General features: G+C 37.8%; 1 protein-coding gene across 3 annotated transcripts in view; it reads right to left on the bottom strand.

The window, feature by feature from the left end:
* URI1 (URI1 prefoldin like chaperone) overlaps positions 1 to 23,589 on the bottom strand; it is a 61,375-nt gene extending 37,786 nt beyond the window's left edge. Inside the window, exons 1-2 of one of the 3 annotated variants that reach the window (XM_069548989.1) lie at positions 23,097 to 23,589; positions 2,010 to 2,044 (exon numbers count right to left, since the gene is read on the bottom strand). In XM_069548989.1, the coding sequence (XP_069405090.1) occupies positions 2,010 to 2,044; positions 23,097 to 23,189 (128 nt within the window). In that variant the 5' untranslated portion in view covers positions 23,190 to 23,589. The remainder of the gene's footprint in view (positions 1 to 2,009; positions 2,045 to 23,096) is intronic. The other 2 variants (XM_069548990.1, XM_069548991.1) reach the window with 2 other exon arrangements.
* Positions 23,590 to 26,105: the final 2,516 nt, after the last annotated feature.

The following is a 26,105-nucleotide window of genomic DNA, read 5'->3' as shown; positions in this document are numbered from 1 at the left end:
TCATTGTTTCTGGAATTAAGATAATAAAAACATCACAAGAATTCCACAGCACTCCCCAATAGCAATTTCCTGGCTTTCAGAGCAATGGAGACACTTGGTTTCAGTTTTTTAATGTAATAAATTGGTAAATTCACTGGCCATTTGGATTCCAGCAATATCAGATCCTCATTAAAAACAAACATAAAAGTCTGTTTCCTGAGCCATATTAAAAATAATTCAGAGGAAAATGCAAATTAACTGGAAAAGTTATTTTAATTGTTTAACATGTAGATAGGTACTATATTACTTTAAGATATGTGGAGGCAAATATGCTAAGCTCTGTAGTTTGGAGCTACAGAAAATCTGGAAACTGAGACAGACTCATATGAATCTGCTCTGATGTAAACGACACATTTCTGTCAATCACTGTTCATCAGGCTTGGGTAATGCTATATAGTACTTCTAAAAATGCTGTACATAACTATACGGTACTTGTAAAAACGTTATACATAAAATAATCAAATATTTGGCCTTTATTTATTCAAACACTTATTAAGTGCCTATATCATGCCAAACACAGTAGGAGGCGCTATAGATAAAAGGAAGAAAACATGTCCCCTTAGCCTTAAAGAACTCACAGTCTAGAAGGGAAAGAATCTTAAAACACAAACCAGAAGCAAGGTGTCATTCACACATTGTGTAAATTAGTATCTGTTCTGAGTGAATCAACCTTTTCCTAATGTCCTGAATTCTTTACCAAATCCAATAAAGTCCACACTGTAAAACTTCACCTGGGAATTATCTGTAAAATGGATCCCTTTTGCCAAATTAGCAGGTGAAAAATATTAATTCTTTGACCAACATTTCAAGTTTCAACCTCGACTGAATGTAAAATGAAAAGTAAATGGTCCATTATGGAAATACTGACAGACTTAAACCACCAACGGATGCAGCTACAACTCTGCATTTATTGAAAATTAATGAAGTCTCTGAATTTTTATTTATAAAATGGATATTATTTAGTTTTAGATTATTTCTGCAAGCCAAAAGTCAGAATTTAATAAGATGATGTGTACAGATGGCACCAATTTTTACCCTTATCCACTGCTTGCAGCCTATGTGCATTTAAACCAAAAAACATTTGATATACACTAACTATAAATTATTTCCTTGAAGATCTCTCAGGCATGAAGAAAAAGCCTCTTAAAATAAATTTAAAATATTATATGCTTGATGGTGTATAACCAAAGGTTTAATCTCACCACTAAAGGGGCAGTTATCATGATTTTGCAATAACCCTGCAGACAATAATCAAGACAGCTCCTGTTGTTCTCTCAGTAAAATCTTCGTAAACACAGCATGGATATATTGTAATTTGATATCCGTAAGATCAGCAGCTATACCTCATGACAACTCATAAGATTTTATTCACCATTAAATTGAGCATTTTCCTCAGAAGACACAAGAAATGTGTTATTTACCAAGCACTGTCCTATTAACTATAGATTAGCACATTAAAATAGATATGCTTTCTTTCTCTATATATTCTAAACAGCGTGGTCTCTAAAGCAAGCTCTGAGATGCAGCCAATTAATTAGATTTTTCAAACTTTGGAAAATGTATCTGTACATATTTCCATCATTATTTTAAAACAATTGATTCTAATTATTATTCTACTACATATACAAAAAACAGTCCCAAAATAAAGCTGATTAGTCAAGTTAAAAAATGCATCAGTCTCAACTTCATAACAATAGTATTAGTCTAACTTTAAAAAAAGAAACGAAGGAAGGGAAAAAGAAAGCAATTAAAATATTAAAATAAACACAAATGGTGATGCAACTTCAGGAAATCAGGGAACACAGAATTCAATAAACAATTAAAGACAATATAAATTAGTACCAAAAGGCTTCAAAATGGAGATTACTAGAAGAATTCAATTATAGGATGCAAAAACTGTACTTTTTAAAAATACAAATAAGTGATTCCATTAGTATTTCAGAAAGGTAATAAAACGATCTTTCACTCACCAATGCTGGATTTTCTCTTGGCAGTTAGTGACCACCTGTCATGAAAACAGATAACTACTCATGAAAAAACAGGACAATGCACAAAGCTACAAAATCATTGTATCAGAAAACTACAGTAGTGGCTTTACAGATTTAAAAGCACCTCGATATACATTTTTATTTGTCAAATGCACAGAGATGCGAACGTTAGTTTTAAGCAGCACACTTTATCATACCTCTCTAATGCAGGCTGATAACTGCAGAACAAATTACAGCTTTCCGATTCGTACTTAGGTACAAAACCCACTTCATAACTATTAGGTGACATATGATATGAGATAACTAGTATTTTGTACAATCTGCAGGCCTGTTTTCAATGTTACACATTTTGCAGAATACACAAATGTTATAAATAACAAAAAACCAGTGTAACATAAACATTTCACCAGTTTAAAAAAAATGACAGTAGTGAAAGCATTTTATTTTGTCAGTATATCTTCAAATGTTTTCACCTGTAATTTTTATTCTGACGCATTAAAAATGAGTACAGTGATATTTTTCTACTACATTTCAAGAAGAAATACTTGGGATAAAGAGATGCTCTGAACGGCCCATTTTGTTCCCCTGGTGAATTATGATAAAATTTTAAGCACTTCATAGTCAGTTTAAGCTATGCTTATAATACTAAAACAAAAAAAATCAAACATAAAACTTACTTGTTTTCCTTAAAGACATTTCAATAGATTCTTAAAATGCTCAAAAAATTAAGAACACTAACCAGTAAGGGGTGGGGGGGGGGGGCGGGAAGAACATGTGAATAGCAACTTAAAAAACAAAAACCTTTTCAAAGATTACTAATTATGTTTTTAAACTGACCATTGATAACAAAATTTTAAACAATAATTTCAAATATGGTAGCACCATTTTAGAGAAAGAGAAACTAAGGGATGAAATTACTATGCTTAATATAATGCCACCTGAAAAAGACAGCACTGTTACACTGTGAAACACTGTTCTCATTCACTGTTCTAAATACCAATACCGCATCTTATATAAGCACCATGTTTCATCTAAAAATCATAAGTCTTTTTTTTTTTGGGGGGGGGGGGCCTGTCACTAAATTCCTCTATTATAACATTTAATTCCTGAAGTAAATATCTTCCTTTAGGACATTTTAAATACTAAGGCAGCAATCCTGTACCAAAATACATGTTGTAATCAGATATCCAACCATACTACACATTAACTCAGCATAAAAAGTCGGTTTTAGAATAAAGCTCTCTCAATAAGTATCAATCACAGAGCAACACTTAATAACAGTGATAACATATAATAGAGTACTGACTTTACATCTGCAAAAACCAGGCTAAAGCTACATCAATCCATTTCACTGTTTCTGATTCGACAGTAATTATAAAATAGACAAACAGAATTAAATGTAAATTGAAAAAGAAAAAAATCTTCATGAAATCCTTTTTATAAAGTTCTTATTTAACAACCCCATTAAAAGAAGGGACCCAAAAACAGCCAGGATCCTTTCCAATCCCAATGCATGTGTTTCCAAGCATGAAGTGAGCCAAAAGCACAAAAAGAAAAGCCCTGCAAACCATAAGAGCAGAATGTTCATTAACCTCTACATGATAATCCTTTCGTGGCTGCATATTAACTAGTTACATATTCATAATCATTTACATTATTTAAAGGACCTTCGATGAAATTTTCTATGCAATATCCATTAGTGACAGTGTTAAAGGTTACAGAAGATAAGTCTACTTAATGTTTCCAGGAAGCCTTTTTAATTAGTAAATATGTAAATTTGCCACATATGCTTTTTATGTTTAAAAAACAAGTTCCTGGTAGAAAGGCATGTATTCTTGCCATCACCCTTTATGATCTTAACTCTCCATTTTGCTGTAGCTATTTTTCCCCCATCCCTTTTCTTTCCTGAAATAAGTTTCCCCCAAGAACAGATATTAAAGGATAAAATAACAAAAATCCACTTCACAATTAACAAGAGAAATTTTCACTACCAAAATATTTTCTTCGCTACAAGTATTTCTTGGTTACATACAGGGGTTAGAACAGGAGTTTTCAGTTAGACCTTTTCCAAATGTAGGGAAGATATTTTAGAAACTCAAGAAATAAAGGAAAACATGAAAGAGGCAGGTATGAATACATACCATAGCCTTCTGATGATATGTCTACAGTTAAATCTTTGTTTACATGATTTTACATGATTTATAGCCCACCTAATTCCAACAAACATTTGAACCCAAGCAGCTGTATTTATACTCATATATTTCTAGTTTTCTCCTTTTATTCAAAAAGAAAATATTAGTAAATTTTTATGACTTAGTTGCCAAGGAAATCTGTGGAAAGGAGAAAATCATGATTCATCTGGGGTTTTACAGTCTCTTTTTTCTGTTAAAAGTAATGCCAACTAAACTTATTTCTTCTGAAATGGACTAGATTAATTATTAAATAAACTGACTATAAGATAGTGAGACTGGTTCTAAAATCAACTTTTGAAAAACACAGTGAAACAACAAAACACATTTCATTACTACACCACTTTTTAAGACACATTCAATCTACCATTAGGAGTGTTTACCAATAGCCCAATTGTTAAAAAAAAAAAAAAATCCTTTGGTACACTTTCTTCATAACTCAAAATTGCCCTTTTCCTAAGAAGTCCCTTGGACTGCAAGGAGATCCAACCAGTCAATCCTAAAGGAAATCACTCCTGAATATTCACTGGAAGGATTGATGCTGAAGCTGAAGCTACCATAGTTAAGCCACCTGATGCGAAGAACGGACTTCTTGGAAAAGACCCTGATGCTGGGAAAGACTGAAGGCAGGAGGAAATGGACAGAGGATGAGATGGTTGGATGGCTTCACCGACTCAATAGCCATGAGTTTGCGCAAGCTTTGGGAACTGGTGGTGGACAGGGCAAAGAGTCGGACACGACTGAGCGACTGAACTGAACTAAGAAATAATAATAACGCTGGTAAATGCCAAGACTTTTTATGATGAAACAGTTCAATAAGATGAGTCTTCACTTCTTAAAAAGAGGAAACTTAACTTCAGAGATGGAGTAACTTCCTCGATATTACAAACTGCCCCAGAACTGGTAAGAGATAAAATCTGTTTTAACGCCAGGTCTATCTAACCTCAAAGCTGATACTCACGGTATTGGACTGTTCTCAACCATCATAAATCTTACCGGGTACAAGGAAAAGCAGCTGCTTTGTATCTGCTTTTCCTTAAAACACTGACTGATGCTGCTACTTCTTCACTTCCTCCACAAACCCACCCACACACACTGACAAGACCTTGCCAATAATGTTAGGAAAAGCAAATAAGCTTAACTGGACCAACTCACTAATAAAAATTTTTATTTCTTCCAATGCCTCATACAACTCCTGGCCCTCTCAAGTCAAGCAACTCAGTATGAATATAAACAACAAATTTCCCAAACCCCACATACACGTGTGTGTGTGTGTGTGTGTGTGTTTTGGGGGGAGAGGGTGGTGGTCCAACCCTATTATATATTTTTAAGGCACTTACAACTAATCAAGTTAGATGCCCAAGATGACAATGATAGTCTACCCAATAACCTATTTTTCTTTAGGTCAGTGTCCAGCTAACATATATACACATTCAATTATAAAATCATTGGCAAATTTTAAAATCAGTAAACTATATAGAATACAGGAATATTTTCCTCTTTTTTCCCTCGGAAGCCACTTTTTAAAAATTATTATAAAGAAAGGAATGAATGACTTAGCATGTATTAAGATCTCCATTACTTAGTTCCATTTGTGCTGTTTGCTTTGGTTAACAGACCACAAGAGGGCCTCAACCTATGAGTTTTCCATGTTAAGAACAGCACATTAAAACCAGACTAGAACAGAAAGGCTAAAGGATAAGTTTGCATAAGTCTTAAATGACATTTCTCTCAAAAATGCTTCACTTCTAAAACTTCTCTCACTGCACTGGAATTTCATATTCTCCCCATACAGGTTAACATATAAAATAACAATCTGAGGATTACACTAATCAGTGCTTTCTACATTTACATGATTTGCTTCTCTTGCTAGACTATGTCTTCAAAAAAGATCATATAATTTTGGGTTTTAAAGCTACTCAGTCAAAAAGGAAAAAAATTATCCACGGTGACTAAATCCAAGAGATAGTGGACATGCACAATTATTTGGCAATTACTTAAATGGCTGAGAATAATTTCTTAAAGAACATACTGTCAATTAATAGATGTATAAATGCCATTACCAAGGTATATAAGAAGTACACATAAAGATAATTGGTAAAATAGTATAAGTCTTCTAAATAAGCCTCTCTGCAAAGAAGGTCAGAAATGACTACGGGTTCCTAACAAAGAAATAGCAATAAGCAGTAATAAACTCTTTCTGTATAAAAATTTTAAACAAATTTATTTTTAAATATGCTAAAAGTGAAAATAATATAACTACTATCAAAAGTTAACAGTAATTATAACCTGCTGTTAAAACACTTACATGTTTTTTTCCAAAATCCAGGAAACTCTAATTGTACTACATGAAAGGTCAATGAGATACAGGCCAGGTCTCCTTTATTCACCAATGTTCTCATGTGCGATATAGTAAGTGTGCAACAAGTCCTTTTAAAGGAGTACAGATCTACAATTACTTAGCTAAAAATCTCAGGGAAAGATATTTCTCAATTTAGAACTTTTCATAATTTATATCTTGCAGTAGTAGAACACCACCCTGTATCAAATACAGTGACATTTTCAGGGAAACATGAATATTCAAAGTAGAATAAAATACCTCACTCAAATCAGTTTCATCAACAAATGAATATGGCAGAAACTTAGGAATAACTTTGTTTTCAGTTTTTAAGACTTCTGAATTGCAGATATGAAATGGTGACCTGTATTTCTGAATGTGAAATGCTGTATCAATTGCAGCTTGCCTGTCTATTGTTTTATTAGAGATATCAATCATTTCTTCTCCATTCCCACACCTTACTTTCTAAAACCTCACCCTCCTGTCATCTGCAACAGGCAGAGGACCCCATTTCTCCATCTGGAACCAGTGTAAATGGAGAGGATCCACACAAATTGAGCCAATCAAATTTACTCTGGACTCAGAGAGACTGAGGTGATTACAGATTCTGGACCGGAAAAGGTGACCACAAAGGGATTTGCACAAGCTAAATCTAACAAAGTTCCCCTACAAAGTAACGACAGAAACATACAAGAGAGTCACACACACACACACACACACAATAATCCTATCCCTGAGTTCTTCTAACTTTTTATAGCACTTTCCAAACTGTCTTCCAAGCATTTCTGTGGTTTATAATTGATTAAGAAAACTTCGTTAAGTAAGCTACCTAGATTAAAATGAGAGTATGCCTGTGAAGATCTCCAAGAAAACAAGTAATTCATTAAAGAACAGAAATAGTAGCTGTTTGCAACCCCATGGACTGGAGCCCACGAGGCTCCTCCATCCAAGGGAATTCTCCAGGCAAGAATACTGGAGTGGGTTGTCATTTCCTCCTCCAGAGGATCTTCCCAACCCAGGATTGAACCCAAGTCTCCCACATTGCAGGTGGATTCTTGACCATCTGAGCCACCAGGGAAGCAGAAATAAAAGAATGATGGCGGGAAAATATCTTGACAAGTAAAAAAGAAGTCAAATTGAAAGGCCTTTGCACCAATTAAAGAAGTACATTTTTATTTTAAAGAAACACTAACAGTGACTAGAGCAAAATTAATACTAAATCACTTGCAAGTAGCTACGTAACTAACCTCCAAGTTGGGACAAAGAGTGTATATAACAAACCAGTAATCCTCTGAAAACTGGCAAAGCCAGATGAACACAAAATCATCTCTCAGAAGGCACCTAAGAGTTGCCCAAGCAGTTGGAACAAGAGAGACTAAAATTCAGGAGATAACTATGGAGAATTAAGTTAATGTTCTTTTCTTGGACAACTCAAAGCACAGTGAAGAGGCTGAGAATTATACTTTGTCCTGAGCAGAAGTTTAAAGCAGTCTGAGAAGGCTGTAGTAACAAAATCAGAGACACGAGAGATCTTAAACATATGGCTGTCTTTTCCTCTCATGGCATGTATGAACTTCTGAAGTTGAAACAGCCAAAAAACTCAAAGTCTGAAAAGCAGAGCTCAAAGAACTGATGAAACAAAACTTAAGAGTTCAGGAGCCTTTAAGGGAAGAAGTCTGGTGAACAAACTAGGTTTTCAGAAGAAAAGCCAAGAAAGAATCAGATGAAAGCCAAGAAAGAATCAAAGATAGCTGATATTTTACAAAAAACAAAACCCAACCTGCACTCCATTCCTGAACTGAGGTATCCCAACTCCTAGTTTATCAACCTAGTGAAGAAAGGGTCAAACTTTTCCAGAGGAAGATATACTCTTCAGGAGTAATCATAATTGTAAAGACTCTAAAATATTAATTAAATTAGCATTTAATTGTAAATACTTCAAGTATTTACATTTCTAGCATTTAATTAAAAATAACTACATTACCAAGAAATAGGACCATATGAGCAAACCTCAAAAAGAAGAAAAACAACACAAAATAGAACCAAATAAGCAATCTACATATTCAAGTTAACCAACTAAGACATTAAAATATAATTATTAATATGTTCAAGAAAACAGTGGAAAAGATTGAAGAAATACATGAAAAGAGGGCATATTTCCCTAGACAATTAGTACCTATACAAGAAAAGAATCAAAAGGATAATCTTTAACTGAAACATCTAAAATGAATTCAATAAATGGTGTTAACAGGAGATTAACAAAAAAGTCAGAATTTTGAACTGGATGACATGTCGATAAAAAAATACCATAATAAAAACCCAGAGATTAAAAAACAAAGTGGAACGTATAGAAAAGACCAATAAGAGACATATGAAACACTGTAATTGAAGATATACAGAGAGAGCAGATCTGAACAACAAACCTCTACAAGATTTTCTAAATATAAAAGGAAGGTATTAACCAACAGATTTAAGAAGCTCTAAGAATTTCAAGCAAGAGAAATTAAGAAAGAAAAATTATATGAAGGCACAATATAGTTCCACTGACGAAAATCACACAAAAAAATTTACAATCAGCATGGGAGAGAAAGAGCAGGGAGGAGATACAGTACCTTCAAAGCAGCAGTAAGAAGAGTTAAAACTAGAGACAACTTCAATGAAAACAATGCTAGAAACTGGAAAAATGGGATAAAAATCTTAAAAGTTTCAGTAAAAAAAAAACTGAAATTTTATAAATTATGTACAGAGCAAACAGATCCTCCAACATGAAGGAAAAGTAAAAACATTTTCCCACAAAAAATTCTGTACCAGCAGATTTTTACTGGAAGAAATACTACAGGTAATTATGTGACGTGACAGAGGAGTTAGCTAAGGCTAAAGCTGTAATCATCATGCAACATATAAACGTATGAAAACAACACACTGTACACCTGAAACTTTACACAATGGTATATGTCAATTCTAGCTCAATAAAGACACATTATATGGGCAAAAAGAACTACTACAAGAAGCTATTTGGAGCAATAGAAATTCAGAAAGAATAAAAAGCAACTGTACAGGTAACTGTGTCAAGGTAAGGATAATCAGTATTGATCACAGAACAATTAAATACTGTATTGTGGTGTTTAAAATGCATAGAATTAAAATGAATGGAAGCAATAATGCAAGAAGTGCGATACATGAATATATGTTGCAATCTCTAGGAATAATTTCTCCAGTAAAAAAGCACAGTATAAATATATGATACATTTAGTGCCAACATCTACATAAAGTAAGAGTACTAGGGTACTATAGCAAAAAAGAATGTATTTTGAACGAGTTACCAGAGGGGAGAAAACAGGGTATATCTGATTAAATCAAAGGAAGGTGCACCAAAAAATAAAAAAACACAGAGGGGAAAAAACAGGAAAGTGGATCAAATAGAGAAACCTCACCCCTACTGTGTGCGCTAAGTCACTGCAGTCTCTGTGACCCTGTGGACTGCAGCCCTCAGGCTCCTCTGTCCATGGGATTCTCCAGGCAATCCTGGAGTGGGTTGCCATGCCCTCATTCAGGGGGTCTTCTCAAACCAGGGATCAAATTCATGTCTTTCCTATCTCCTGCACTGGCAGGTGGGCTCTTTACCATTAGTGCCACCTGGGAAGAGCCTTAGACTCACTAGAATTTTTTAAAGAGTAAGAAAATGAGATGTGTTGGCAAGGATGTAGAAAAACTGGAACACTTCAAGTTGTGTGCACTGTTGATGGGAATGTAAAACAGAACAGCCACTGGAAAATAGTATAGTGGTTTCTCAAAAATGAAACACAGAATTACCATATAATCTAGCAATTCCACTTCTGTGTATATACCCAAAGGAATTGAAAACAAAGACACAAAACAGATATTTGTACACTTGTTCACAGCAGCCAAAAAGTGAAACCAACCCATGTCCACAGATGGATGAATAAACAACAAAATGTGCAATATACATGCAATGGAATATTATTCAGCCTTTAAAAGGAAATTCTGACCTATGCTGTAATATGGATCAACCTTGAAGGCCTGAGTCTAAGCGAAAAAAGCCAGTACAAATGGACACACACTGTACGATTCCACCTGTATGAGACACCCAAAGTAATTAAATTCATAGAGACAGATAATGGTAGTTACCAGGGGATGGGGAAAGGGGTAACAGAGTGTTATTGCTTAATGCGTAGTATCAGTTTTGCAAGGCAAAAGAAGTCCTGGAGCTGGATGGTGGTGTTGATAGAACCACAATGTGAATGTATTTAATGCCACTGAAATGTACACTTAAAATGATTTAAATGACAAGTTTTGTTATACATATTCTACAATAATTTTTAAAGTAAAAAATAAAAAAGTCAAGTACGAAAGTGAAGAAATGAAACTAAATACACCAGTTACTGCTGTATTTAGTTCAGGGTGACTAAACATCCTACACAAAAGAGAAAGATGTCCAGACTGAATTCTTAAAATCACAACTAAATGCTGTTAGAGAACGGACTTATACACTTTGTACACAGACTAAAATTAAAAGATGAAAAAATTTATCATGAAAAGAAACAAAAGTAAAATATCCTAATGTAGCCATATCAGTATCGTAGTCAATAAAAAATACCTGAAGGCAAGAAATATCACTAGAGATAAAATACTTCAGAATGATAAAAATGTCCCCTGATCAGGAAGCTATTAAGAGTCTTAAATTTGTATGCACCAAATAATATAACTTTAAAATGTATAAAGCAAAGGCTGAGAAAAGGATAAATCTATAACCACAGTGGAGATTCTCCTTATCTCTTCGTTACTGATAGAACTAGAAAACAAACAAACCAAAAAAATTGACAAGTATATCAAATAATCGTCACATTCAGTCAACTTGAACTATGGAACTCAAAACTGCAAAATTCATATTCTTTCCAAATAATTAATGGACAGTAACCAAAAACAGATCATATACCAGGCCATACAGCAAGTCTTAAGTTTCTAATCAGAACAGAATTAAGTATGACATAAACAATAAAAAAGTACAAAATACTCACTGTTTAGAAACCAAGGAACATTTTCTAAGTAATTCCCAGGTCAATACATCTCAATAAGAATTAGAAAATATTTTAACTAATTAATGATGAAAATAACATTCAAAACATGTGGGGTGCCTAAGGTAATTATTAGAGGAAATCTTAAAACTCAAAAAATATATACTGTAAAGAAAGAATAGTAAAATCTCTGATTTTTGTGTCTCTAATAGCTTTTGTCTCAAGAAGCTAGGAAAAAATTACAGCCAAAGAGAAATTTTTTAAAGAAAAATATAAAAGTAGAAACCAATGAAAATTAAACTTACAAAAGAAAAATCAATAAAATAAAAAACTGGTTCTTTAAAAAGACAGATTAGGATTAATAACTCCCTAGGAAGATATATCAAGAAGAAAAAAGACACACAAGAACTGCAAATAACAGAAATTAAAAAGAGAATATCACTACCAAACCTACAGATATTTCTAAATTTTAAAATATCTATACAAGGAAAATACAAGGCCTAGACAGTCTCACTGGAAAATTAGTCCAAATTTAAGGTAGAATCATACCATTCATACACAAAGTCTTTTTACAGAAGATACAAAAATGACAGTTGTTTTATGAGGTCAGCATGATTCTGAAACCAAAACCTAATATGGACAGCAAGGAAAGAAACTTACAACCGATACAATACACAGCCACAGAAACAAAACACCATACTCTATACAGAATTAGAGCCATGACTTAGAAGCTAGCAATGACTTCATGCTAGAAATAGGAGCAAAAATGAAACAGGCCAACCCTAATAAAATCCAAAACTAACTCTCAACCGAGCTGTGTTGGTCCACTAGTACTCTGGCTGCTTAAAGAAAATTTATCCCTCTTTGAAGGATGGTAACAGCATCAGTAGCCTACAATATTTTCACTACACTGTCTGACATCCAATCAAAAATTACAAGGCAGTCTATGAAAACAGGAACAGCAGATGAGAAATCAAGAGAAGAAATAAACAGAAACATAGCCTCATTTAATTTACATACTGCAATTACAAGACACACTTTTATGATTAATATATTTATGAAAACAGAGGGAAGGTTGAAGATGTCAATATAGGCCTCAAATTTATTAAAGAAATGTCAAAACAAATTCTTGAAAGTATTATAGCAGAGATTAAGCATTTAGTAAAAGAATTTACCAGTAGATTAGATCTGTAAGAACAAGATTAGTGAACAGGATTAGACATCAGAAGAAGGTGTGTATAAAGCAAGGAAATACAGAAAGAGTTAAGACATATGAGACAGTGAAAATGTCTAATATGTATATTCAGAGTACAAAAAGTGAAGAAGACAGCGACATAAAACCAGCATCCAGAAGAGCAGACAAGAATTTTCTAAACTGACAAGTCATCAAATGATAGATTTAATAAACTCCATATTCAAAGCAGGCAAACCATATCTGCACATAAGGAAAATCAAAACTATACATCATAATCAACTGCCTAAAAACCAAAGATGGAAAGTCCAAAACCAGATAGAGGGAAGATATACCCAAAATTCTCAGTGAAGGAAACAGTAAGACTAACAGAAGACTAAAAGAAACCAAAGACATCAAAGATAATGGAATGGCACCTTTCAAGTGTTGAAGGGAAAAAATCCTCTCCCAGCTCAGAACTAAATAAAAATTACAACAGAAAATCAAGAAGAGTAATCTTAATTTGGGGGGACGAGGTGAATTTTTAAGAACATGCAAAAGTAAAATATATGACAATAGCACAAATGAGGGAGGGCTTATGAAACTAAGCCATCAAAAGATTTCTGAACAATTTCCTAAGTGGCAAAATTTCAGATTTTGTGAAAATTTTCCTACTAATTTATGGTAGACTGCAATAAGAGATACTATAATTTCTAGGATAATAACTAAAATGAAACTAGAAACCATATAACTATAAAGCTAAAAGAATTTTAAATATAATTAAATATTTTAATAACACAAAATAAAGAAATAAAGGAATAATAACAAATGTGACAAGTGGAAAATCTGTGGCAAAATGAGTAAACAAACTCCAAGTGACAGATGAGAAAACTTAGACTAAAGCTATACATGTTCACAAATTAGAAGTGTAAAAATAAAAACACAATCAGGTTACATCAGAATGCTAAAAATTAAAGACTGACAATATTTAAAAAATTACCAACATTTAACAGAAAATTCTCACATAGTATTTTTCAAACAAGGGTTTAATTAAGACAAGTTAGTGGGTGTCTTAAGATAGAAGGTATAGATCATATAGAAAGAACTCACGGGGAACTCTTTGGCGGTCCAGTGGTTAGCAATTGGCACTTCAACCACAGTGGCCTGGCTTCAATCTCAGGACAGGGAACTAAGATTCTGCAAGCTATGGGATGCATCCAAAAAGTAAAGTAAGTTTTTAAAACAGAAAGAACTGACAAGATTTAGTAAATCAGAAGATGGATCAGGGCAAACTGAAAAGATTCTGGTTTGAATAATGTTGCCCAGAATCAGGATGAGTATGGTGCCTATGCCCCAACATTAGGGACAAAGATGATAAATTAATATTAGTAAATGAGACTGAGCTGCTTGTGGGCCATCCAAGTTAAGCTGCCCAACAGTTAACAGATCTGGAAGAGGCCTGGCATACAGGAGTATTCGAGGACATGCAGAGGGAGAAAAGACAACATCAATAATGAGAAGTATAGGGATTACCAACATTTAAGCATTAGATGAAGACACTAAAGAGATTTAAGTAGGCACAGAGAAAGGCAGAGCCAGAAAAAAAGAAAAGTCACAAAAGTTCCTACAGTACAGAGAATTTCAAGAGTTTCCCAGGGAACAATTAAAGTTTCAAATAAAGCACAGAGGTCAAGTAAGGCTAGATCTGAGAAAGGGTCCACTGAGTTTGGCAAGCAAAAAACTTGAGATAGAATAATTTCGAAGAAAAGACAGAGGCAGAAGATAGTTTATAGCAGGTTGAAAAGCAAAGAATTAGAAGGAGAACAATTATCACACTACATTAAGCCCTCTGTTAAAATGTTTGCAAACAAATCCCTAAGTTCCTTGAGGGGAAAAAAGAAACCCTGTGTATCACTGTATCTCGGACAGTGCCTGGCACATAACTCGGTCTTGTCTTTTTGTTCTTTGGGGAAAAGCACTCATTTTCTATATCTCTTTAATAGTACTCAATTCACAAACATCGGGAAACCAAACAAGGAACAATGACCAAATCTACACATCAAATGGGATACTTTTTGCTGTACTGTATTAGGACTTTCTTTTTTAAGTTAAAAAAAAAAAAAAAAACGAAACACATTTAGGGTATTTAGCTTTCAAACACAGTTGACAATTCAGAAATTTTTTTTTCTGTCCATAATAGGAAAGAGAAGATAAGTGACAGAGAAATACACTTCACCATTAATAAACAGATTACAATATGAATAAAAAAGAGAGCAGCTTTCTTCACCAGCACCATCCAATAGAATTTTCTATTATGATGGAAATCTCCCAACTCCACACTGTCCAACGCAATAGCCAATAGCCACATGTGGCTACTGAACACTTGAAATGTAGCTTCGTAACTAAAAATTTTTTTTAATTTTACTTAATTTAAATTTTAAACGTAACAGTCACATGTAGTTAGTGGCCATCATATTGGATAGCACAGACAGACACAGATGGTGGTGAAAACATAAATGTAAAATAAGTCTTAGGTTATGAGTCTTCAGGTAACAGTACCCTAGATAAACTTTCTCGGGTTTCAACAATGCGGAAGGAGGCAAGATAGCAAAAATGGAAGACATGGACTTCGCCTCTCCTCACAAGCACATCAAGAATACATTTACATGTGGCACAATTCTCAAAGAGCACCTGCTAAACACTAGCAGATGACCTCAAACACATAAAAGGATACGAAAAATCCCATACAGCCTCATAGGATGATAAAAAGACTTAAAAAAAACATAAAAGAAAAACTAAAATGAATAAAAATTGGAAAAATAAATAAATAGGAACTAAAAAAGAGAGGAAAGGAGGAGGAACTGCAGCCCTGACAGGAACGAGCTGAAGGCGAGGAGAAGCTCATGCTCAGAAAAGCCCATTCGCGGTGGGGATGACCTGAGGCAACAGGGAGACTAAGGAGCCAGAGGAGAATGCAGCAAGCGGTCTACAAAGTAAGAACTGCAGGTGCGGCCCATGCTACAGCCCTATACACCCTAGCCTCAGTCATGTATCTTCTGCTGCAGCCAGGGCCAGGGTGCAGGGAAGTGGGGTTTGGAGAGTGGACCCAAAGAGGGGAAGTTGGTTGTGAAGAGAGACCCTGAAGGGACCGGAGTAAGGAGCTCCACAACCAGGAAAGTTTTCGGGAGAAATACAGGCTGCTACAGAATCAAGGTGCCATCAATGAGTGGCACACAAAGGCCACTGAGTCCAAGACGCTGGACCACCAGAAAATTCCTGGCCCAAGGAAATATTAACCAGTGTGAGCTCCACCAGAGATCTCCATCACCCAGCTCCATTCAACTGCCTGTAGGCTCCAGTGCTGGACACTTTATGCCAAACAACCAGCAAGACGGGAACACAGTCCCATTGATCAGCAGACACAGTGCCTAAAGTCATACTAAGCTCCTGTGCGTGTGTGCTAAGGCACTTCAGTTGTGTTCAATTCTTGGCAACCCCATGGACCACAGCCCTCCAGGCTCCTCTGTCTATGAGACTTCCCAGGCAAGAATACTGGAATGGGTTGCCATTTCCTTCCCCAGGGTACTGAGCTCACAGACACTCCAAAATACACCACCTGATGCAGCCCTGCCTGTCCGAGAGACAAGAATCAACTCCACCCACCGAAGCACAGGCACACTACCTCCCACCAGGAAGTCGACACAGGCCCCTGGACCAACCTCACCCACCAAGGGGCAGACACCAGAAGCAAGAGGAACTACACCCCTGCAGCCTGCGAAAGAGACACCACAAACACAGTAAGCTTCGCTTAGTCGCTCAGTTGTGTCCGACTCTTTGCAACCCCATGGACTGTAGCCTACCAGGCTCCTCCATCCATGGGATTTCCCAGGCAAGAGTACTGGAGTGGGATGCCACTGCGTTCTCCAGAGGATCTTCCCAACCCAGGGATCGAACCCGGGTCTCCCACATTGTAGGCAGATGCTTTACCATCTGAGCCACCAGGGAAGTCCTAACACAGTAAGTTAGACAAAATCAGACAACACAGAAACATGCTGCAGACAAAGGAGCAAGGCAAAAATCCACAAGACCAAATAAATGAAGAGGAAATAGGCGAGCTACTTGAAAAAGAATTCAGAGTACTGTCAGTAAAGATGATCCAAGATCTTAAAAACAGAGTGGACTCATGGATCGAGAAGATACAAGAAATATTCAACAAGGACCTAGAAGAACTAAAGAACAAACAGTGATGAGCAACACAGTAACGAAAATGAAAAAATACACTAGAAGGAATCAACAGTGCAATAACTGAGGCAGAAGGACGGATAAGGGACTCGGAAGACAGAATGTTGGAAACAGCTGCCAAGGAGCAGAATAAAGAGAAAGACTGAAAAGAAATGAGTCTCAGAGACCTCTGGGACAACATGAAGGGCATCAACATTTGTGTTACGGGGGTCCCAGAAGAAGAAGAGAAACAGAAACGATCCGAACAAATAGTTTAAGAGATTATAGCTGGAAACTTCCCTAACATGAGGAAGGAAATAGTCACCCAAGCCCAGGAAGGCCAAAGAATCCCACACAGGATTAGCCCAAGAAGAATCACATCAAGACACATGTAATCAAACTAACGAAAATTAAATTCAAAGAAAAAATATTAAAACCAGCAAGGGAAAAGCAACAAATAACATACAAGGGAATCCCCATAAGGTTATCAGCTGATTTTTCAACACGAACTCTGCAGGCCAGAAGTGAGTGGCAAAATATAAAGTGATAAAAGGGGAAAACCTGCAGATTACCCTACCCAGCAAGGATCTCATTCACATTCAAGAGAGAAATCAAAAGCTTTGAGGAGGAGCAAAAGCTAAGAGAATTCATCATCACCAAAACAGCTTTACAAAAAATGCTAAAAGACTTTCTCTAGGTGGGAAACACAAGAGAAAAAGACCTACAGAAACAAACCCAAAACAATTAAGAAAATGTCAAAAGGAACATACAAATCAATAATTACCTTTTAAATTTAAGTGGATTAAATGCTCTAACCAAAAGACACAGATTGGCTGAATGGGTACAGAAACAAGATCCATATACACGCTGTCTACAAGAGACCTACTTTAAACCCAGGGACCCATACAGACTGAAAGTGAGGGGATGGAAAAAGATATTCCATGCAAAACGAAATCAAAAGAAAGCTGAAGCAGCAATACTCATATCATACAAAATGACTTTAAAGCAAAGACAATTACAAGAAATTGTACTTTGGACACTACAGAATGATCAAGGGATTAATCCAACAAAACAATATAACAGTTGTAAATAAATATGCACTCAATACAGGAGCACCTCAATACACAGGGCAAATGCTAACTATCATAGAACAGGAAATCAACAGTAACACAGTAATAGTGGGGGACCTTAACAGACCACCTTACACCAAAGGATAGATCATCCAGACAAAAAAATTAATAAGGAACACGAGCCTTAAATAACACACTAGACCAGACTTAACTGATATTTATAGGACATTCCATCCGAAAGCAGCAGCATACACATTCTTCTTAAGTGCACACAGAACATTCTCCAGCATCTTGGCTCACAAATCAAGCCTCAGTAAATTCCAGAAAATTAAAATCATCAAAGTGAAAGTCACTCAGTTGTGTCCAACTCTTTGCAACCCCATGGAATTGAATTCTCCAGGCCAGAATACTGGAGTGGGTAGCCTTTCCTTTCTCCAGGGGACCTTCCCAACTCAGGGATGGAACCCAGATTTCCCACATTGCAGGTGGATTCTTTACCAGCTGAACCACCAGGGAAGCCCAAGAATACTGGAGTGGGTAGCCTATCCTTTCTCCAGCAGATCTTCCCAACCCAGGAATCGAACCAGGGTCTCCTGCATTGTAGCCGGATTTTTTACCAACTGAGCTATTACAACACAAGCCTCAGTAAATCTCAGAAAATTAAAATTATATCAAGAATCTTTTCTGACCACAACACTATGAGATTAGAAATCAATTACAGGAAGAAAAACACAAATGCATAGAGGCTGAACAACATGCTACTAAATAACCAATGGATGACTGAAAAAAATCAAAAAGAAATTTAAAAATACCTAAAAACAAATAGATTAGTCCAAAGAGGCTCCTAAGTAGATTTCACTTTTTCTACCAAATACTTAACTGATATTGGTAAAAACTGATTTAGTTAAACAAAAAAAAAAGATGGGGTGGGGGAGATGATTCAAGTTCTCTCTTGTCCCTGTATCTTCTGAGAATTAACAGTAAATAAAATCTCCAAGGAAAAAAGAAAAGGCAACCATCTAGGATAGATATTTGAATAAACTGCATCAATCCACTCCAGAAAAAGAAATAAACCTGCTTAACTGGTGTTCAAACCAACAAAGAATTGTTAGGCCCAGGAAGTATATAGCAATTAAAAGATACAACATCCCAGCTTTCATTAATTACGTTTTCATCACAGCCTTTGTTGAAAAAAAAAAATCCTATTCAATGCACTCACTCTTAGGTAAATAAGAAATGAAACTGTGTGCTTTTAAAACATTTAGTGGTACATTGCTCAGACAGTAAAGGGTCTGCCTGTAGTGCGGAAGACCCGGGTTCAATCCCTGGGTTGGGAAGATCCCCTAGAGAAGGAAATGGCAACCCACTCCAGCACTCTTGCCTGGAAAATTCCATGGCCTGAGGAGCCTGGTAGGCTACAATCCATGGGGTGGCAAAGAGTCAGACACAACTGAGCAATTTCACTCACCTATATAAAGTGTTAATATGTATATACTGGATTGGCCAAAAAGTTCATACCTGAATGAACTTTTGGCCATTCTAACACAAATAAACATAATTAACCACACCACATACTGTTCTATAATTTTCAATAACTGCATTAAGTCTCCTCATACCAATCCCCTAATGTTGAATTTTTAGCTTTTTCATTATTATAAACAAATCTGCAGGAAACCTTTCTGTGCATGTCTTTTTGCTAGATTCTTAAAAATAAACAGAAGTTTTCACCAAAAAAATTTTTTTGAAAATGTCAGCAGTGATGCCCTTAACGAGAACAATATTTAAATACTTGATCCTATCCATTTACTACTGATGTCATTCATTGAAGCTGTGGATCATCCTTGCCTCTCCTGTCTTTCCCCTTAACGTTACTATTTTTCCTTGTTACTCAATGCTCCAAAGGATAATCAAGGAAAAAACAGGGAGAGGGAACCAGGGTAAAATGTGTTATATTTCTTACTTGAATTGAAAAGGAAAAAATTTATGAGCAACATTTAAACCATCTTTACCTACAACCCAGGGATAGAACCCAGATCTCCCACACTGCAGGCAGATTCTTTACCAGCTGAGTCAAAAGGGAAGACCAGGAATACTGGAGTGGGTAGCCTATCCCTTTTCCAGATCTTCCTGATCCAAGAATTGAACTGAGACCTCCAGCACTGCAAGCGGATTCTTTACGGACTAAGCTATCAGGAAAGCCTCTTTATCTAGGAGCCATTGTTAATCAAGATTCCCAGAGAAAACAATGGCCTGACCCAAAGGTATCCACTGTATATAAAGAGCTCATTTCTCTTCTCTGCAATTACAGCCTACTAGGACAAGACTGACGGAGAAGGCAATGGCACCCCACTCCAATACTCTTGCCTGGAAAATCCCATGGACGGAAGAGCCTGGTAGGCTGCAGTCCATGGGGTCACACAGAGTCAGACACGACTGAAGCGACTTAGCAGCAGCAGGACACAACTGAAGTGACTTAGCAGCAGCAGCAGCAGCAGCTAGCTACCGGAGAAGACAATGGCACCCCACTCCAGTACTCCTGCCTGGAAAATCCCATAGATGGAAGAGCCTGGTAGGCTGCAGTCCACGAGGCTGCTAAGAGTCGGACACGACTTCACTTTCACTTTTCACTTTCATGTATTGGAGAAGGAAATGGCAATCCACTCCAGTGTTCTTGCCTGGAGAATCCCAGGGATGGGGGAGCCTGGTGGGAGGCCGTCTATGGGGTCACAGAGAGTCAGACAGGACTGAAGCGACTTAGCAGCACGCTAGCTACCAAAACGGGGGCGGAGTCATTCAAATCATTTTCTTCATATTTTATTCTCTCTCAGAGTCCTTGTAGGGAAAAGCAAGTCCTAAAGCACATTTAAGTAGACTTACATAAAGTAATACTAACTGCTACACTGATATGTCTCTTTTCCCCTTTTTCCTTCAAACAGTGTCCTAACACTTCCTACTAGAGTTCACTGTACTCCTACAGCTGCTAGGTTGGTTTTAAAGCCTACAGTCCCTCACAAAAATATGACTTATTAACTATTTACTAGATAAAGTTTTCCCACAATGAACTGTAATTAAAGGATAGCTAACTAACCAGTGTATTTTGTGGCCTTATGGGTCTCTCCTGTCCACTGAAGCAGACTGGTTAAAATACTTGTTGCTATTTACTCAGAGGCTTTATCATGAACTGAGGATGATCTCACACACCCATGACAGACAAGCACATGCTTGTTTTATATGCCAAAATAACACTGATTTACATCACTCAGTTGTGTTGGACTCTTTGCAGCCCCATGGACTGTAGCCCACCAGGCTCCTCCGTCCATAGGATTTTCCAGGCAAGAATACTGGAGTCAGTTGTCATTTCCTTCTCCTGGGGATCTTTCCTACCCAGGGAGCCAACCCTGACCTCCCACATTACAGGCACTCTTTACCATCTGAGTCACCAGGGAAGTGAAATTAACATTAACACTGCACAGAAAAGTAATTTGGTAACATACTCAACTTTCTACTGAAACTGCTATTTGGGTTCCTACAGGACTGGAACTGAGAAGGGAGGTTTCAAATGCAACTGGATACCAGACCCGAAAGCTGTTCAGAGCACTCCAAACCGTATCCTTTGTATTTCAGACTCACTAACACCAGAATAAAACTAAGGATTTCTCTTTTCAACACGCCAAGTGGGAGAATACATATCAAGTCAGCAGTATGCAAACATATACTATGAAGGAGGAGAGAGTTAATTCCTCAGCAGAAAGAAGGGCAATGGGAAAACTCTTTTTCCAGGGTCTGTTTCACATTTTCTAAAATAAAAAATGTAAATAGTTTTTGTCAGAAATTGGTTTCATGAAGGACTGTCTTTTCTTTTTACTTCTCTGGGGGGGGGGGGCGGTAAGAAAAATTTTTTGTCTTACAATTTAAATGCAGTCAGTGAACCTGAATTTTTAAACCTCCAATTTGAAGAAAGCCAAGGAAAAACGGCTCTCAGAAAGGGAAATCCAATGCACGAAATAATTTAGAACAAACAGAATATAGTAGGAAAGGTTCCCACAATTTATCCTAGCAGCTTGTTTCCAAGTAAACCAGGATTTTTTAGGTTCTATGAAAAGTCCCTCATCCAGCTAACGATTTGTTTACCCATGTAAGTAGTCATTTTTATACAGAAATGCTCAACAGAAAAGTTAGGGATTCCCAGTGTCTACAGCTTTTGAACAACTTCCTAACCTTTATAACCATGATAATCTCAATAAGATCACAAGACATATATTAAGTAAATTAAAAGTTGCCTTTCAAAGTAAGAATCTCAAACTTTCGGAGACGGTGAGAAACAAATGATAAGAAACCCAGAGGGGGTAAATATCTCAGATTAAACTCAGATTAAAAATCTCAGACTAAAATAATACTGTATTTCTTAAATTGGTATACTTCGTATGCAATCCCATTGGGAAATACAAAACTTTCTCTCCTCTTTATTAGAAGATTAAAACTTATTTATATAATTGAAGTTAAAATTTAACAAAACACCATTCAATTTTTACATATACGAAAACTAAACCTAGAAATGCACAAGAAGCGTTATCACTACAAGAGTATACATTTTAGCAACGATTAGAGAAATGGCTTAAAAAATAAGGTGAACTCTTCCATTTACAGCGTGTCCTTCACCAAGAATATTCCCACGCATCGCTGTACGCATTAAGGTTTAAAACCCACTTTCATACAGAAGTTAAACAGATTACTACGTCTCTTTTCCCCCAACCCTCTCCTCCCTTCGAAGGTCGAGGGGTCCCAGACAAAAGACAACAAAAGCACGTGACAAAAGTTTCTCCTAACACGCTTTCCAGGCCTAGAGGCTACGCTTCTCCCTCGTTCCGGGTCCGGGGGGCCTGGGCCCAGACCAAAAGGCTGCGGCCCACTGAGGGCAGCAGAGGGTCGGCCGGGGGTCAGGCCCCAGCCACGGGGAGGGGGAACCGGACGCCAAGGACGCGCCGGGGAGCGGGCGCCTCCCGAGACCACTGGCTTAAGCGCGGGACGGAGAGCGGCCTGTTACCTTTTCCTGCTCCTCACGGAGCCGCGCCACCTCCGGGGCGCGCAGCGGAGCCGCGGCCGAGGCGTGGGGCCTGGCGTCTGGCGGGGCCTCCATGAAGGGGATGCCGGGGCCTCAGCGGGGCGAACGAGTCCTAAACAAGTGTTTATGGAAGCGGCGTGGCCGGCGGCTGCCCAGCGCCCGCGTGCTCGCCCTCATGCACCGCGCGCCCCGCGCTGAGGAGGCCGCGCCCGCCTTCTCCGCTACCGCGGCGACCGCTGCTCGCGTCCGGGCTGCCCGCGGCCGCATCTCACACGCTCATGCCGCCCGCCGCTGCAGCCGCCGCCGCCGCCGCGGGCTCGGAGCAGCAGGCCGGCCGTTGAAGGCGAGAAGCGCCGATCCGGTAGCTGGGCCGAGGGACGCGTCCTGTAGCGGCCGCGCCTCCTCCGCGCCTCCTCCGTAGGCCCCGCCCCTCGCCCCGCCCTGCGCGGCACGCCGGGAAGCGCACGCAGCCTTCGTCCCGCCCCCGGTGAGTCACGTGGTGCAGGTGCGGAGCAGCGGCGGGTGGCTTATTCTGAGGCTGCGCTGCCTGGAAACTTTCGTTCTAGGGAGGCTAGACGCTCAGTTCACGGACCAGGATACCTACCTTGGCCTTGTGTCCCACATATGCACTCAGTCGCTGAGCGCTGCATTTGGCCATAGGAGCTTAATTCGTGTACTAATACTGCTTTATAAGCATATTTAATTTTAACAAATTCAACCTTTCACTGTACCTGTTTAATGAATTAAAATATGCAATTAAATTTTGCCTGTGTATTAATTACTGCACACATAGCATTTACATATATTAAGGTATTGTGCTTTAATTAATATATTGCTATGTATGGGCTGTTTAAGAGACTTCAAGGATGACGTTGCCCAAACTTTTCCTTATTTCAACCTCCTGTGATTCTAGTACAGCCTTTGTACACAGTAGGCACTCAATTAATGTTTAATGAATGGAATGGGCCTTGGCGTAATAATCATCTCTGCTCCAGTACTTAACAGAGAACTTCAATTCTCACCCTGGTGTGCCTGCTTGCTAGACTTCTCTTCCCTTCTGGCCAGCTCCCCAATTCAGATACACTCCTTTTACATTTGCTTCAAAGAAAAAAGGAAGGAAATTTGGGGCAGATGGTAAATGTTTGCTGTCTTTTCTTACTACATATCAAACATCCAATTCCTCTGAAACTGGCCGTCTCTGACTGCTCTAACACCACCATCATCTGTGTATCCTCAGCTACTTCTCTCGCTTCTGCTCTGGTCGCCCAGTTCTCACTTTCACCCTTCCTAATGGATGTTGGCAGCTGCCCACCCTGAAAGTGAAAGTCGCTCAGCTGTGTCCGACTGTTTGAGACCCCATGGACTATACAGCACGTGGAATTCTCCAGGATACTGGAGTGGGTAGCGTTTCCCTTCTCCAGGAAATCATCCCAACCCAAGGATCGAACTCAGGTCTCCCTCTCCCGCATTGCCGGCAGATTCTTTACCAGCTGAGCCACCAGGGAAGCCCAAGAATACTGGAGCGAGTAGCCTATCCCTTCTCCAGCAGATCCTCCCGACCCAGGAATGGAACCGGGGTGTCCTACATTGCAGGCGGATTCTTTACAAACTGAACTATCAGGGAAGCCCCATCCTATCTCCCTTCATTCAGGTATTCAAACCTAGCCTGTTTAGTTCCTGTGCCTGTGGGAAGCTGTCCCACCCCCAGCTCCAGTAGAAGGGTAAATACATTTATCTTCTAAGTATTTGGTTCTATATGCTGTCTGCAGGTGACTCACTTTAGAATGAAAAACACAGAAGAGTTGAAAGTAAAACGGAAATTTGGAGACACTAAGAAAAGCCAGAGGCATGCATGCCACAAGCATAAACAAATGCAGAATCAGCAAGAAGGCATCCAACTGCAAGCCAAGGAGAGGCCTCAGAGTTAGCCAACCCCCTTCACACCTTGATGTTGGAATACCATCCTCTACAACTGTGAGAAAACGAATGTCTGCTGTGTAGATCATCAGTCTATGGCATTTTGTTATGGTAGCCCTAGCAAACTAATATATCAATAACCTAACTGTACTTTAAGGAACTAGAAAGAGAAAAACAAGATCCAAAGCTAGCAGGAGAAAGAAATAACAAAGAGACAAACAGAAAATGGGCAAACAACAGAGAAGACCACTGAAACCAAAATTGGCTCTTGGAAAGATTAATAAAACTGACAACCTAAATTAAGAAAAAGAAGACTCCTACTAAAATCAGAAATAAAAATGGGACAAAATTACAATTTTACAAAGAGAAACAAAGAACATGAGAATACAATGAACAACTGTAGAAACCAGATAAAAGGGACAAATTCCTAGAAAAAAACAAAAACTAATAAAACTGACTCAAGAAGAAACAGAAAACTATGAAAGCCAATTAACAGCTAAGGAGAATAAATCAATAATCAGAATCTTCCCAACAGAGAAAAATCCAGGTGGCTTCAAAGGTGAATTTTAAACATTTAAAGAAGAATTAGCACCAATTCTTCTCAAACACTTATAAAAAAGTAAGAAAGAGGGAACACCTTTGAGGTCAGCAAGATCAAGACACTGAAAGAAAGAAAACTACAGAGCAATGTCCCTTATTACTATAAATGCAAAATCTCTCAATAAATACTAGCACACTGAATCCTGAATTTATGACCATAATAAAAGGATTATACACCAGGATCATGTGGAATTTATCCCAGGAACACAAAGATAGTTCTCCACAAGAAAATCAATCAAAACAATATACCACATTAATAGAATGAAAGGGAGAAAAACTGCATAATAATCTTGATGCAGAAAAAAGCATTTGACAAAAATCCTAGTTCATTCAATGAACTAGGAAGAGACAGAAACCTCCTCAACCTTATAAAGGCCGCATATGAAAAGCCTATGTCTAACATACCCAAGGGGGAAAGACTGAAAGCTTTTCCTCTGAGATCCGGAGCAAGATAAGTATGTCTGCTTTTATCAC

This window comes from Ovis canadensis, chromosome 14, assembly GCF_042477335.2.
Source record: "Ovis canadensis isolate MfBH-ARS-UI-01 breed Bighorn chromosome 14, ARS-UI_OviCan_v2, whole genome shotgun sequence".
NCBI classification, from domain to species: Eukaryota; Metazoa; Chordata; class Mammalia; order Artiodactyla; family Bovidae; genus Ovis; species Ovis canadensis.
The sequence above is the reverse complement of the archived record's forward strand: the minus strand, read 5'-3'. Positions and strand labels throughout refer to the sequence as shown.